The 16,626-nt window shown below is 35.5% G+C and overlaps 1 protein-coding gene across 1 annotated transcript; it reads left to right on the plus strand.

The window, feature by feature from the left end:
• The first annotated feature begins 7,387 nt into the window (after positions 1 to 7,387).
• On the plus strand, positions 7,388 to 8,275 carry LOC132309172 (uncharacterized). The gene is made up of 2 exons (XM_059807508.1): positions 7,388 to 7,865; positions 7,914 to 8,275. The coding sequence occupies exons 1-2, from the start codon at positions 7,388 to 7,390 to the stop codon at positions 8,273 to 8,275; spliced, it is 840 nt and encodes a 279-aa protein (XP_059663491.1).
• Positions 8,276 to 16,626: the final 8,351 nt, after the last annotated feature.

Consider the following 16,626-nt stretch of genomic DNA (forward strand, 5'->3'; position numbering starts at 1 on the left):
AGTGAGATTAAACCTGGTGAGAAAAGCCTGGAGACGTTCATCTTTGTGCTGTCTCATTGTGAATAGGCTCGAGATGTCCTTCGGCAGACGCTTGTTCCCATAGTACTGGCTTATGAACCGATCGCACAGGTTTCGGAAGCTACCAATGGAGATCCTAGGCAAGTTCTTGAACCAGCTGAGCGCCGGTCCAGCTAGGCTTGTAGGGAAACATTTGCACATTAAAGAGTCGTTTTCCGTATTCAGGGCCATCTTCAACTAGATATGGTACACATGATCGATCGGATCGGTTGTTCAGTCAAACAGAATAAAGACTGGCATAGCAAACTTCCTTGGATGCGGGGCATTCAGGATCTCGTCAGTGAATGGTGAATCAACCGTCCGAGCCGCGGATCGGAGTGCTTCATTCTCTCTCTGGAGCCCAGCGGTAGCTCTGTGAGCTACGGTTCTGCTCTCCGAACCGCGATGAGTGATTGTAGCCATGGAGGGCCGGTAAGACGGATCGAACGACCGTTCCTCTATGAGCTCTCTTTGCCAAGGCGACACAACTCGGCGGCGATCAACCTCTATCACTTCCTCTCGGTTGAACCTTTCCCGATGCGGATCGAAGGTCATGGCTTCGTTCTGTCTGATCTACTCATGTCGCGGATCAACATGAGTCGATCCTTCGTGATCCTCAACTCGACGAACATTTGGCGGCAAATCGTCCATCCTCCTTTCATCACGGTGGAGAGCTGACTGATTGTTCTCGTCCTGCTCGCCTTGATGCGCGATATTAGATTGAACACCTCCTTCACCGGCCGGAAGTGGACGCGAAACCGCGGGTATTTGCTGATGTTGCATTCCAGCTTTCAATTATGCATTCTCTTTTTTGAGAGCTTCGATCAAGTTCATCAACTCCTCAAGCTTCGTTTGCTGGACAGCCTCCATCGGATTGGAGCTTTCACCTATCATTATTCCTGAACGGAGTAAAGGCATTAATCTCAAGTTCGTGAGTAGATTTGAGCTTCGTGAGTGCGAATTTTTCAGATCTGGTTTCGAATTCTCCGAATTATGCTTACGGTTGACGAGATCTGAATTGTCCGAATTCTAAATCCGTCAGATCCTGCCACAATCGAACAACTTGTTGTTGCGTAGATCTGAAGCCACTTCCGCCAAAGCAACAGGAACTAAAATTCCTCCAGAGTAGGTCACAATCGCTCAGATCTGGATCCAACTCCCAAAGATCGAGTTTCGTTCCCACGAACTGGTCTGAATCCACGCGATATTGATCAATGATCAATCAATCTTCAACGTTTCCCACAGACGGCGCCAATTGAAGATGCAAGAAATTCGTTTTTTCTTTCTCTCTCTAAAACTCTTACATTTCAACCAAAAAAATATCTCCCCTGCTCTATCCATTACTTCTCCTATTTATAGATACTTACAAATATTAATGGACTGCTAGATCTAGGCCCGTTCCTCTGTGAGTTTTGGTCATCTTTGATGAGCTATTCGCGTTCGGCCCATATGACAGTGTTTCTCTATGGGCTTGACCCATCTGCACGGACCGGATGTCGCGTTTGCGGGTCATATCCGGCCCATGTCACTTCGGCCCTCCTCAAGTACTGATCGAGAAAGATTGTGTGACTCAGCACCATTCAAATCTAATCAGATTTTGATTTTTGTGAGTAAATGAATGACGTTTCTAAGTCACATAAAATGTAAGTGAAAGCGAGAACGAATTAGAGGGAGAAAGTGTGAAAGCGACAAAATTAAGTCACAAAGAATGAAAATAAGAGTGAGACTGCGAATCGGAAAAGATATTGTGACTTAATAGGCAATTTGGGAATCAAAAGATAATTTACAGTAAATTTCCATGTCCAAGTCAGATTTTGATAAAACTCCATTTCTGACCCTTGACGTTCAAAACTTCATTTTTTTGGGATAATTCATATAATAAAATTTTGACAAAGAGCATTATGAATTCCAATAATTTAATCTGTGGGCCTCACAATTTATTTTTTTATTCACTTATTTATTTTGATAAATTAGTCAAAGGAAATTTAAATATCAACACCCCTATTCGAAAAAACTATAAGTTATCTCTATTAACTATATTACTGGATAATACCCATCTGGCCGTCTCATTATTATAAAAATACAAAACTAGTCAAATTTTGATTTTTGTGAATAGGTAAATACCATTTCTAAGTCTAAAATTATGAGCGAAAGCGAGAGCGAATTAGAGGGCGGAAGTGTGAAAGGGGCAAAATTAAGTCACAAAAAGCATGAATGAGAGTGAGATTGCACACATAGTGTGCTCGAAGCGTGAGAACAGTACCAATCGAGAAAGATTGTGTGACTCAGCATCATTCAAATCTAATCAGATTTTGATTTTTGTGAGTAGATGAATGTCGTTTCTAAGTCACATAAAATGTAAGCAAAAACGAGAACGAATTAGGGAACGAAAGTATGAAAGAGACAAAATTAAGTCACAAAGAATAAAAATAAGAGCGATACTGCAGATCGGAAAAGATTGTGTGACTTAATAGGCAATTTGGGAATCAAAAAATAATGTACAATAAATTTTCATGACCAAGTCAGACTTTGATAAAACTCCATGAATTTGGAAATTTTGATTTTGACTCCATGATTTTGACCCTTGACATTCAAAACGTCATTAATAATCCCTATAATAAAATTCTGACAAAGAACATTATGAATTCCAATAATTTAATCTGTGGGCCTCACAATTTATTTTTTTATTTACTTATTTATTTTGATAAATTAGTCAAAGGAAATTTAAATATCGACACCCCTACCAACAGGACTGTGGCTTAGCGGTACAAGGCCGTTACTTTCCAAAGGAAGGTTAGGGGTTCGATCCTTTGTGGAAGCAGTGTGTGTGAGTACCAACTAGGGAAAAAAAATAATAATATCGACACCCCTATTCGAAAAAACGATAATACCCGTCTCATTATTATAAAAATACAAATCTAGTCAGATTTTGATTTTTATGAATAGGTGAATGTCATTTATAAGCCACAAAGTATGAGCGGGAGCGAATTAGAGGGTGGAAGTGTGAAAGGGACAAAATTAAGTCACAAAAAGTAGAAATGAAAGTGAGACTGCATAGATAGTGTGCTCGAAGTGTGAGAACAGTACCGATCAAGAAAATTTATGTGACTCAGCACCATTCAAATCTAATCAGATTTTGATTTTTGTGAGTAGATGAATACCGATTCTAAGTCACATAAAATGTAAGTAAAAGTGAGAGCGAATTAAAGGGGGAAATTGTGAAAGAGATAGAATTAAGTCACAAAGAATAAAAATAAGAGTGAGATTGCAGATCGGAAAAGATCTTGTGACTTAATAGGCAATTTGGGAATCAAAAGATAATGTACAATAAATTTTCATGTCCAAGTTAGTCTTTGATAAAACTTCATTAATATAGAAATTTTGATTTTGACTCCATTATTTTGACCCTTGACATTCAAAACTTCATTTTTTTGGAACAATCCCTATAATAAAATTCTGACAAGGAACATTATGAATTCCAATAATTTAATATGTGGGCCTCACAATTTATTTTTTTTATTTACTTATTTATTTGGATAAAATAGTCAAAAGGAAATTTAAATATCAGACACCCCTATTCGAAAAAACTATAAGTTGTCTCCATTAACTATACTACTGGATAATACACGTTTCCGAAGTCACACAATCATTCTCAACAGGTGTCGCTAATACATTCCGAGCGTGCTCCTGCTCTCGCTCAAATTCTCACTATTTATGACATAATTTTGCCACTCTAATGCGCTCACTCTCGAATTCGCTTTCGCTTCCGCTCCTGCTTTATTTGACTTAACCCGTCTCATTATTATAAAAATACAAATCTAGTCAAATATTGATTTTTGTGAATAGGTAAATACCGTTTTTAAGTCACAAATTATGAGCGAAAGCAAGAGCAAATTAAAGGGCGGAATTGTGAATGGGACAAAATTAAGTCACAAAAAGTAGAAATGAGAGTGAGACTGCACACAGAGTGTGCTCGAAGCGTGAGAACAATACCGATCGAAAAAGATTGTGTGACTCAGTACCATTCAAATCTAATCAGATTTTGATTTTTGTGAGTAGATAAATACCGTTTCTAAGTGACAAAAAATGTAAGCGAAAGCAATAGCAAATTAGAGGGTGAAAGTGTAGAAGAGACAAAATTAAGTCACAAAGAATAAAAATAAGAGTGAGATTGCAGATCGGAAAAAATTGTGTGACTTATTAGGCAATTTGGGAATCAAAAGATAAAGTACAATATATTTCCATGTCCAAGTCAAACTTTGATAAAACTCCATTAATTTGAAAATTTTGATTTTGACTCTATTATTTTGACCCTTGACGTTCAAAACTTCATTTTTTTGGAATAATCCCTATAATAAAATTTTGACAAAGAACATTATGAATTCCAATAAGTTAATATGTGGGCCTTACAATTTATTTTTTTATTTACTTATTTATTTTGATAAATTAGTCAAAGGAAATTTAAATATCGACACCCCTATTCGAAAAAATTATAAGTTGTCTCTATTAACTATATTAATGGATAATACCCGTCTCATTATTATAAAAATACAAATCTAGTCAGGTTTTAATTTTTGTTTTCTAAGTCGCAATGTATGAGCGAAAGCGAGAGTGAATTAGGAGGCAGAAGTATGAAAGAGACAAAATTAAGTCACAAAAAATAGAAATGAGAGTGAGATTGCACATAGAGTGTGCTCGAAACATGAGAATAGTACCAATCGAGAAAGATTAGGTAACTCAAAACCATTCAAATCTAATTAGATTTTGATTTTTGTGAGTAAATAAATACCGTTTCTAAGTCACATTAAATGCAAGTGAAAGCAAAAACGAGAGCGAATTAGAGCGTGAAAGTGTAAAAGAGACAAAATTAAGTCAGAGAATAAAAATAAGAACGAGACTGCAAATCGAAAAAGATTGTCTAGCTTAATACCATCCGGGTGAAGTCCACATTCTGAATCAATAAGAGTTGTGTAAACGGAAGCACCAGGTTGGATGAAGGTCATCCAACCTGGCTATGTGGCCGAATAGAATTTCGACACGTGTCTAATAATAATATAGAATTAATTTGGGTGTTGTCCATCTATTTTCGGCTATAACCCATCTATTTTCAGGTATATTCTTTCTCTACAATTCATCTTCAACAACCTCATCTTCTCTCCGACTACGAGAAACTTTCTGACTTGGAAAGCTATGCATATCCACTGGGGTCAAGCTTTCAAGGCACTTCAGGCTCGCCCTGGTTCTGTTCCTGTGGAACTTTTGCTGCATAATCAGTCTCTCACGCAATGGACCAAAAAGAGGCAACCTTTGTAATGGTCTTTTCTCATATAAACAACAAACAGAAAGAATCAATTAACCCCACCATCCTTGACCACCATTCACCGGGAAATTTCTCTCTAGTGACAGTTCCGAATCGAGTGACGCGGAGGAAGATGTGGCGATCGCGACAGCCGTGATGGTGGGCGAGGTGATCCAACGGCGGCGGCCACCACTCTTCTCATCTCTTCTAATCTGCCGCCACTGCTTTCTTCCTCCTCCCCGTCACCGATGAACTATGGCCGACGGCGTCAGAGAGAATGGATGATTTGCAGCCAGTGGATTGGATAGAAGCAATTTGTGAAGGGTTTGGATCTGAGCCTGTATTGCAATCGCCGAAGAAGAAGGGGCGCGTGTGCGCATGAAAAATGAGTTAGATCTACTCGCATGAGCGCGTGACAACGAGTGCTCAGTCAGGCGATGGTGGTCTGTGCTCGAAGTTCAGTCCGACGGAGATGGTGGCGATAGGTGGTAGATGAAGGGACTACTATTTGGGTATGTATGGGACTAATTGGTGATGGCTGCTGTGTTTGGGTTTGTAATTGGTGATGGTTGTGTTTGGTGGGTGAGCAGTAGTGGTACGTCCGAGACTCATTTGGTCTCCCGAACCGATAAAACGCCCTTGGTGATGCAAAGAAAAGAAGACGCTGCTGCTGAAAATTTTAGGAGAGATGAGAAAGAAAAGAAAAAAGATGGGTTATAAGCGAAATTGATGGGTAATGCCCAAATTAATTTTATATTATTACTAGCCGCGTGTTGAAATTTTATTATGTCACGTAATCAGGTTGGATGAACTTCATCGAACTTGAATTAGACCCACGCATTGTCCTTCTTTCATTTTGTGCGCAAGAAATGTGGGACCCCGGACATGCCTTGATGCCATCTACGGGATTATTTTTTTTATTTTATTTTGATAGCTAAATTTACTCCAACCAGATTCCTCTAATTAACTACAACTATTTTTTTGTTGGTTCATGTTATGAATAAAATACATTAGTGGTGGTGTGATTTTTTTTTTTTTTTGCCTTTTTTCTAAAAAAAGACCGTAGGTGTTTGAGTTATATTAAAAAATAATATTAGGAGTGCATATAAGTTTACTTGAATTTTTAAGGAAAAAAAAAAAAAAATGTTTACCCGGCCTTTAATCATTTTATTAAAAGAAAAGCAAGTTTTCAAATAATGTATAATTATATATTGTAAAATAGCTGGCAATTAAACTATCAATTTTATTTTTATAATCAATAAAAAAGTTAATAGTTTTATATCTTGTGAGTGTTAACTAGTAACATATAATCTTACATATTTAGGTCCTAATTAATTCAATTATGTTATGTATATATGATTGTGTGAGCTCCAGAATGAATTACATCATTCATGACATAAGGTTTAAGGCTTACAAAGGAAGATTGCTTTAGTGGCTTATTAAGGAAGCTAAGCTTTGAGCCTATATATAAGGCCATGCATGTGTACTGATTTGTGCGTATTGGAATAAACAGTTTTCAGTCCCTTTATCACTCTCTGTCTCTTTCTCTTTCTCCCTTAAGTTTTGTTATACACACACATATTTTATTACACGTTATCAGCACGAGCTCTATCCATCTGAGATTTGAAGAATATGCTTTCTCTCCCTCATTCTATCCCAACTATATATCTATTTTGTGATATTAGTTTTGATAGATTGTTGGGTTGGTTTGCTTTATCGGATAAAATAATATTTCTGACTCCAAAGGGTAAGGAAATGTTAATTATGGATTATTATTCATAAAATAAATTTGTTCACTTAAATGATATATGTGCTTACACTATGTTCGGTTCTACCACCTTTATTATTTAATGATTTATGGGCCGGTTTTACCGCTTTTATTGTTTACTAATTTATTTACTATGGCTGGATTTACTACCTTTATTATTTAAATAATTTATATTATGTTATTATCTCATTTAATGTCATTTTATTTTATATACTATGTTAAATTATATTTTTATATTGTTGTCACATCTAGTTATTCTGAAAATGTCAAATTTGACAAAGCTGGAATTCGTGGCCCTGGATATTTCTGGCAAAAATTATTTATCATGGATTCTGGATGCTCAGATCCATTTGGATGCCATGGGCCTTGTAGACACAATTAAAGAAAAGAATGATGCATCATTGCAAGATAAAGCAAATGCCATGATTTTTCTCCGGCGCCATATTAGTGAGGAACTGAAAAATGAATACCTCACTGAAAGAGATCCACTTTGTTTGTGGAACAATTTGAAAGACAGATATGATCATCAAAAAACAGTTATCCTCCCAAAGGCCAGGGCTGATTGGCTGCAACTGAGGTTGCAAGATTTCAAAACTGTGGCTGAATATAACTCTGCCCTATTCAAAATCAGCTCTACATTGAAATTATGTGGTGATACTGTTACTGATGAACTTCTGCTAGAAAAAACATTCACCACATTTCACGCCTCGAATGTACTCTTGCAACAACAATATCGAGAGCGTAGATTTAAAAAATATTCAGAGCTGATATCATGTTTGCTTGTGGCAGAACAAAATAATGAACTTTTATTGAGAAACCACCAGTCTCGTCCAACTGGATCGACACCGATCCCAGAAACATATGTTGCCTCATCCCGTGGTCGTGGACGCGGACGTGGACGTGGTCGTGGTGGTAAAAATGAATATGGTCGTGGCAAAAATAACTACCACAATAATGAATATGGTCGTGGTAGAAATCATTCTTATTATCATGAAGGATATCAATCCTCACATTTTCGCAATCAGAGATACACACCATATCCTCAAAGGAAAGATCATAATGAAATGAGACAAGTAAAAGGAAAGGATGTGGCTCAACCTTCCAAGGCTCATGATAATACTTGCTATCGGTGTGGCATGACAGGGCATTGACAAAGTATTTGTCGTACACCGAAGCATCTGGCTGATCTGTATCAAGCCTCAATAAAAGAAAAGGGAAAACAAAAGGAAATGAATTTCCTTGATCATGATGAGCCAATTGACACCACAAATCTGGAAATGAATTCCATTAATCATGATGAGCCAGTTAACATCACCAATCTGGATGTATCAGATTTTTTTGATGATCGTGATGGAAGGATAGACTTCCTGATTGGTGATGGAAATGTCCACACCAGTTAATCTTATGTTTCTTTTATGGACTGTCTACTATGCTTTTTGTTGTCCTTGTATTAAAGTTTTTATTTTCTAGTTTGTATTAAAGGTTTTTGTTATAAAAGTTTTTTTTTTCTGATAAAGAAATTTGCATGAATAGGAATGGATCTGACTAGTTCCAAAATAAATGTTGAAGACATATGTCTTGCAGATAGCGGAACAACGCATACAATCCTTCGAGATCAAAAATATTTTTCCCACTTAACTCTGACAGACGCTAGTGTCAGTACCATATCAGGTCCCACCGACTTGATTGAAGGCTCCGGACGAGCCAACGTCATTTTACCACATGGAACTAGATTACAAATCAATGATGCCTTATATTCTACAAGATCTCGGAGAAATCTGCTGAGTTTTAAAGACTTGCGTCGTAATAGGTATCATATTGTGACTGCAAATGAAAGAAATGTCGAATATCTCTACATTACTTCCATTACCTCAGGCAAGAAACTGATATTAGAAAAACTCCCTGTTTTCTCTTCTGGGTTATACTATACAACCATTAGAACAATTGAGTCAAATGTTGTGATCCATAAAAAATCTTGTGACCCAAAACTTTTTATACTTTGGCATGATCAACTTGGTCACCCAGGGAGTACAATGATGCGTCGAATTATTGAAAATTCACATGGTCACCCACTAAAGGATCAAAAAATCATCTTACCAAATAATCATCTATGCACCGCCTGCTCACAAGGTAAGTTGATTATCAGACCATCCCCTTCAAAAGTCATTGTTGAGTCTCCTCCATTTTTACAACGAATTCATGGGGATATATATGGGCCAATCCATCCACCATCTGGACCATTTCGTTATTTTATGGTCTTAATTGATGCATCAACACGATGGTCACATGTTTGTCTACTTTCTACTCGTAATATTGTATTTGCTAAACTTCTTGCTCAAATCATCAAATTACGGGCACACTTTCCTGATTACCCAATTAAGACAATCCGTCTTGATAATGTCGCTGAATTTTCTTCTCAAGCTTTTGATGATTATTGCATGTCAGCTGGAATTTATGTTGAACATCCTGTTGCACACACTCATACTCAAAATGGTATGGCTGAATCTTTTATTAAAAGACTTCAGCTAATTGGTCGTCCTTTACTTATGCGAACAAAATTACCTGTTTCTGCCTGGGGTCATGCCATATTGCATGCTGCATCATTAGTTCGTATACGACCAACTGCTTATCATAAGTACTCACCATTACAACTTGTTTTTGGTCAACAACCAAATATCACCCACATACGAGTTTTTGGTTGTGCTGTATATGTTCCAATTGCACCACCCCAACGCACTAAAATGGGTCCTCAACGTAGACTTGGAATTTATGTTGGTTTTGATTCTCCATCTATTATTAGATATCTTGAACCCCTGACAGGTGATGTCTTCAAAGCACGATTTGCTGACTGTTATTTTGATGAGACTGTTTTCCCACCATTAGGGGGAGAAAAGGTACAGCAGCAACGTGATCTTACTTGGAATGCCCTGAAATTGTCTCATTTTGATCCTCGTACAAACCAATGTGAACGAGAAGTTCAGAGGATCATTCACTTGCAAAATGTTGCAAATCAATTACCTGATGCATTTACTGATACAAAGAAAGTGATAAAATCACATATACCAGCTGCAAATGTACCAGCACGAATTGCTGTCCCTGAGGGACCTTCTGTCAGTAATGCAGCAAATGCATCTAAAACACGCCTGAAGCGTGGTAGACCAGTTGGTGCAAAAGATATTGTTTCTCGTAAGAGGAAATCACAAAAAAAAGTTGGCACTCTTGAAGAGGCCACAAAAAGAGCAACAGATATTATTGATCAATCTGAGATAATAGCCTTTGATAAGGCAGATGCTCTTGATGAGTCTCAGGTACCTAAAAATGATGAAATAATAAATATTGATGAGGCAAAAGCAACAGATGATGATGTGGCCCTTGATGAGGCACATGCTCTTAATGAGGCAAAGGTACCTGAAAATAATGAGATCTCATTAAATTATGAAACGAGATGGAATAGAAATGAAATTGTTGTCGACAACATATTCTCATATCTTGTTGCTCTTGATATTAAAAATGAGGATCCGGAATCTCAAAACGTTGAAGAATGTCGACGAAGAAATGATTGGCCAAAATGGAAAGAAGCGATACAAGCAGAGCTAAATTCATTAACTAAACGTGAAGTATTTGGACCAGTAGTCCAGACACCTGAGGGTGTTAATCCTGTTGGGTACAAATGGGTGTTTGTACGAAAGCGTAATGAGAAAAATGAAATCGTGAGATATAAAACCTGACTTGTAGCTCAAGGTTTCTCACAAAGACCTGGTATTGATTATGAGGAAACATATTCCCCTGTGATTGATGCAACTACTTTTAAATTCATAATACATTTAGCAGTCACAGAAAGATTGCATATGCATTTAATGGACGTGGTTACAACATATTTATATGGATCACTAGATAGTGATATTTATATGAAAATCCCAGAAGGATTTACAATGCCTGAAACAAAACCACGTAATATGCACTCAATAAAATTACAACGATCCTTATATGGATTGAAGCAATCTGGACGAATGTGGTATAATCGCCTTAGCGATTACTTACTCAAAGAAGGGTATGTGAACGGTCATATTTGTCCATGCATATTTATTAACAAATCAGAATCTGGTTTTGTTATTGTTGCAGTATATGTTGATGATCTGAACCTTGTGGGAGCAATGGACGAGATCGAAAAGACAGCCACATATTTAAAGAAAGAATTTGAAATGAAAGATCTTGGAAAGACAAAATTCTGCCTTGGGCTGCAGGTTGAACATCTTCCGAATGGTATTCTCATCCATCAATCAACATATACAGAAAAGATTCTGAAACGTTTTCATATGGATAAAGCATATCCATTGAGCTCCTAAATGGTTGTCCGATCACTGGACATCAAGAAAGATCATTTTCGTCCTCATGAAGATGATGAAGAACTCCTTGGCCCTGAAGTGCCCTATCTCAGTGCGATTGGTGCTCTTTTGTATCTTGTAAATTGCACAAGACCTGATATAATTTTTCCAGTCAATTTATTAGCACGGTACAGTTCTGCACCAACTCGCAGACACTGGAATGGAATCAAACACATATTGCGATATCTTCGTGGCACAACTAATATGGGCTTGTTTTATTCGAAGGCACCAAAGTCTCCATTAGTTGGATATGCAGATGCCGGCTATCTTTCTGACCCACATAAAGCTTATTCACAAACAGGGTATGTGTTTACCTGTGGCGGCACAGCTATATCATGGCGATCGATGAAACAGACAATGATTGCCACTTATTCAAATCATTCTGAGATACTCGTAATTCATGAGGCAAGCAGGGAATGCATTTGGTTGAGATCAATGATCCAGCATATTCGAACAACATGTGCTCTCTCATCAATAAAAGAAAGTCCAACAATATTATATGAAGATAATGCGGCATGCATTGCATAGATGAAAGAAGGGTATATTAAAAGTGACAGGACCAAGCACATCTCACCAAAATTCTTTTATGTACATGAACTGCAGAAAAAGGGTGATATTGATATTCAGAAGATACGTTCATGTGAAAATCTAGTAGATTTATTCACTAAAACGCTTCCAACTACAACATTCAAGAAGCTGGTGTACAACATTGGAATGCGTCAACTAAAGGATCTTCAGGGTTGATCTAATGAGGGGGAGCAATTCATTAAAGAGGTATTGGCATGCTGTACTCTTTTTCCTTTGTCCAGGTTTTGTCCCACTGGGTTTTCCTGGCAAGGTTTTAATGAGGCAGTTTTAAATCTATGCAATACCATGTTCAAATACATAAGAATACTGTACTCTTTTTCCTTCGCTAGGGTTTTGTCCCACTGGGTTTTCCTTAGCAAGGTTTTAACGAGGCATATTCTTAGTGTAGTATTGTGGACCCCAAGGGGGAGTGTTATGTATATATGATTGTGTGAGCTCCACAATGAATTACATTATTCATGACATAAGGTTTAAGGCTTACAAAGGAAGATTGTTTTAGTGGCTTATTAAGGAAGCTAAGCTTTGAGCCTATATATAAAGCCATGCATGTGTACTGATTTGTGCGTATTGGAATAAACAGTTTTCAGTCCCTTTATCACTCTCTGTCTCTTTCTCTCTCTCCCTTAAGTTTTGTTATACACACACATATTTTATTACAAATTATGTAATTATACACGCTTTGTAAAGGGCAGTATGCCTAGGATGTATTTAGTTCCTCTTAACGTAACCCTTACTTACTTACAAATAAATAAACAGAAACGTGAGTTGTTACATAAAATTGCTACCATATTTTTTACCACAAAATTTTTATTAGCATTCGTATTATACCCATTTACGTGTACTTTTATTATTTATGCTTTTTCATATTGAATTTTTAAACAAACTATTTGAAAAATAATAATCAAATTATACGCGTATGTATCATGTTTCATTTTTTATCCTAAGGTGTTTTACTAACTACGATTAGTACTACTAATGACACGTAGATTTGTATATTTAAAGTTCAGTACAATGGGATATGCATCTCTTCTCATCTCAAACTTACGCTTATTGCCTGCATAACAATTTAACGTATAAAGTAAAAATATATATATTAATCAGCCTTTTTTATACTAATAATCTTTATTTCAAATCACCCTTCTTCCTTAGTTAAAAAAAATATTCTCTATACTTTAACGAAAAGATGAAGAATTGTACAAATTATGAATACCCAATTTTTTGATAGGATGAAAATGCAAGGAAGAATACTACGTATGATGTTGACTATAAAAAGGGTCAATAGTAATTTTTTTTTTTATGGAGTTGAGAGTTGTGTTTGTGTTAAGGATATCTACCTAAATGCATAAAAAAATACTATTAGTATTAGGAATTGAGTAATGATAAATAGTTCCAAAGTCGAGAAATTAATAGATGGTTTAAGTCCATTTTATGCATGGTGAACTAATTAAATTCAAATCGTTTATGAGATTTCTTTGTAACATATTAATACACTGTTGTGGGACCATTTTCTCAATTGAAAAGTCTAAATTAAATTGGTCCACCAAGTGTTTATGGACCTAGACCATTTAATAATTTCTCACGAAAGTTGGATGTATCCGACTAATTTATGTGAGTGAGAAAAGACATCATTATGATGTAATTAAATATGATGATGTCACAATGATGTCGTTCCATACTTACATAAATTTAGTTAGATGGTCCGAATTCCTATGGCTGCTCTTAAGAATTTGATTGTTGTGATGTGTATAAGCATTTAAAGTAGACCCCTTACTATATTGACCAAAGTCACAAAATCCTTCTAAACGAGTATCATTCTTATGATTTGAGCATGCTTCCGTTCTAGCTCTCAAATTGACTATTACTCTCACTTTATATGACTTAAAAGGTTGACTTATGTATTCCATCCTTTGTCAACTAAATTCGTCAATTTGGATACATTGCATTACTTATTTCTACATGACTTTTATAGATTTTTTTTTTGGTAAAATACATTCTTCGATGCCCTAAATGTGCTTTACTAAGCATGTAATGGAATGCCTTATTTTAATATTAGGTAAATTGGATAATGTCAAAAAATGATATGACCCACACCGTAATACTTGCGGTATTATTGTAAAAGTGCACACCTTACAATAATATATAACTAAAGTACTAAGTTTTTATTGATTAATAGTAGGGATTTAGTAATTAGCAGAATTTTTTATTGAACAAAGCCGTTTGTGTAAGGCTAAAATATTTTTCGAAATATATTTTTAGTAATTTATGGTGTTTGATTATCATAAAATATTTACGAAGAAAAAAAATTATTCAAACCTAATAAAAATAATTTATTCATTAATTTTTGACAAACTATTTTACATTTCCTACTTGATGGACTTGGACTCAACCTTGACCTAGACATTTGTCAATCATCAAAAAATAAAAGTAAAAGAAAATATTTTACCAGAAAAAATAAAATACTTTTTTGAAAAAAATATTTTATGTCAAAACAAATGAAGTGAAAGATTAGAATTGAATGTTATATTAAACATTTTTAAATGGCGTCTTAGTAAGGTCTTTAAATTTTATATTAAACATTTTAAAATGGATTCTTATTGAAGTCTTGAATTTTAGTGAAAATAGATTGATAGTTTTTTTTTTAAAAAAAAGTTATTTATTATTCTTTTACTGCATAAAATATCACTAAATAGTTGGCATGATAATTATATTGTCTATGGCCGGCTCTTTACACCATATATTTAGCTTAGTCCTACTTATGTTTAAACCTTTTGATACTAATGTGGTGCTTCAATAATTGTTTGTTAGAATATTGAGATTCAATGCAATTTAAAATATATTATGAACTAATAAAAAAATTAATATAAAATTTAAAAAACAAAAATAACAAACATAGAACTCTAAAAGCTCAAACCAAATTCATGATTTCTTCATGATTATTATAAGACTTTGTTATTTTTGTTATATCCGTGTCATAATTTTTTTTTAAAAATTTGTCATATCAGAGTTTATATATATATGTGTTGTATCATATTAGTGTTCTGTATCCGTATCCGTACTTTTTAGGTTTGAATACAATTATTTGTCATATCACAATTTTTTGCAAAAAAAAATTTCTCGTATAATTAAAAACTTGTATGGTTAAAAACTTGCATGGTTATGGGGGTGGAGATTGGGGAACGTCACTCCATCCCGTCCCCCCTCCTGGTTTATGGTGATAAATTATACAATAATATTAGGTATATATATCAAGCAAATACTAGTATATACCATTCTAGTTATGATATTTCTACAACAATATTAAGTCCTGAGTTCCAATTTGAGAAGTTAATTTATTTTTTATTTTTTATCTGTATAACGGTATAAGAGAAAAAAAAAAAAAAAGAAAAAAAAAATGAAAGAATTATTATCATGATTAAAATTTTGTTTCAATACGTTATAGTACAATTATAAAAGTATTCTACAGAATTTATTGTCCCACCTTAACCCGCCTCATTTAGTGAATAATTTTAAACTAAAATGAGAGTAACTATGCTATACGGGGAATGTGAATGGGAGTGGCGTGGCCGTCCCATTGCCATCCCTAGTGTAACAAGGGGGGTTTGTCTTAGATCGAATCTGAATGGGAGAGTAATTGGGTATATATGGGTTAGGTGTTAGTCTTGCCTAATAGCTTAGGTTGTTAGGTCGGATTGCGAAGAACTCACCCGTTACAATTAGTATCAGAGGTAGACCCAGTCTTTAATCCAGTGTCACGCCAAGCATCCAACCCAAAGGGCGTCTGGGTCTGCATTCCGGGTAGGCAGGGTGGCCCGAGCCGGGAGGGCTTGTCCCATATCTGATCTGGATGAGAGAGTGATTGTGTATATATAGGTTGGGTATTAGTCCTAGGGGTAAACAAATAATCAAACAATCCGGTCCGAACCAATCCGATTCGTGTGATTCGATTCGGTTTTCATAATCAGATTTTATAGTTCGATAATGGTTTAGAAAAATAGTAATCTGCTATTCGTGGTTCGGTTAACGGATTGGGCTCTGGAAAAACCGATCTGATCCGTTAACCGAACCGAACCGATCCGATCCGTTACATTAATTATATATATAACTATATATATACAATATATTCACTATATTTTTATTATTTAAGGCTTTTCACTTTTGTAAATCTATTTTGTTATTAGGTAATTTAAGTTTGTGGTGATATTTGTTAAAAAGTTAGTTATTGGTTTTTAATTACTAATTTGATATTTTAATGAGCCATAAAATATAATCATATTGGGCTGTTTGAAAAGCCAAATCCGTGGAAATCGAACTGATTCGATCTGTTATTTCACGATTCGGTTTGATTTAGATCGAAGGTCCCCACGGATTGGTTCGGTTTTAAATTTCACCAATCTGTGGGGGCCAGATTGGATTGAACTTTATTCCAAACCGAACCGATCCGATCCGTGATCAGCCCTAGTTAGTCCCACCTAAGATATATGGAACACTTTTTTTAAAAAAACTAAAATGAGAGTAACTATGCTAAACGG

This window comes from Cornus florida, unplaced genomic scaffold (assembly GCF_030987335.1).
Source record: "Cornus florida cultivar Cherokee Brave unplaced genomic scaffold, ASM3098733v1 CherokeeBrave_3.0.0_Hap2_Chr05, whole genome shotgun sequence".
Lineage (NCBI taxonomy): Eukaryota > Viridiplantae > Streptophyta > Magnoliopsida > Cornales > Cornaceae > Cornus > Cornus florida.

What these genes read in the sequence shown, in the direction of transcription:
- LOC132309172 (XM_059807508.1), top strand. Translation starts at nt 7,388, where the DNA reads ATGTCAAATTTGACAAAGCTGGAATTCGTGGCCCTGGATATTTCTGGC. An exon ending in GCAACAACAATATCGAGAGC is followed by an intron (nt 7,866 to 7,913) that starts GTAGATTTAAAA and finishes TGCTTGTGGCAG; the next exon opens with AACAAAATAATGAACTTTTA.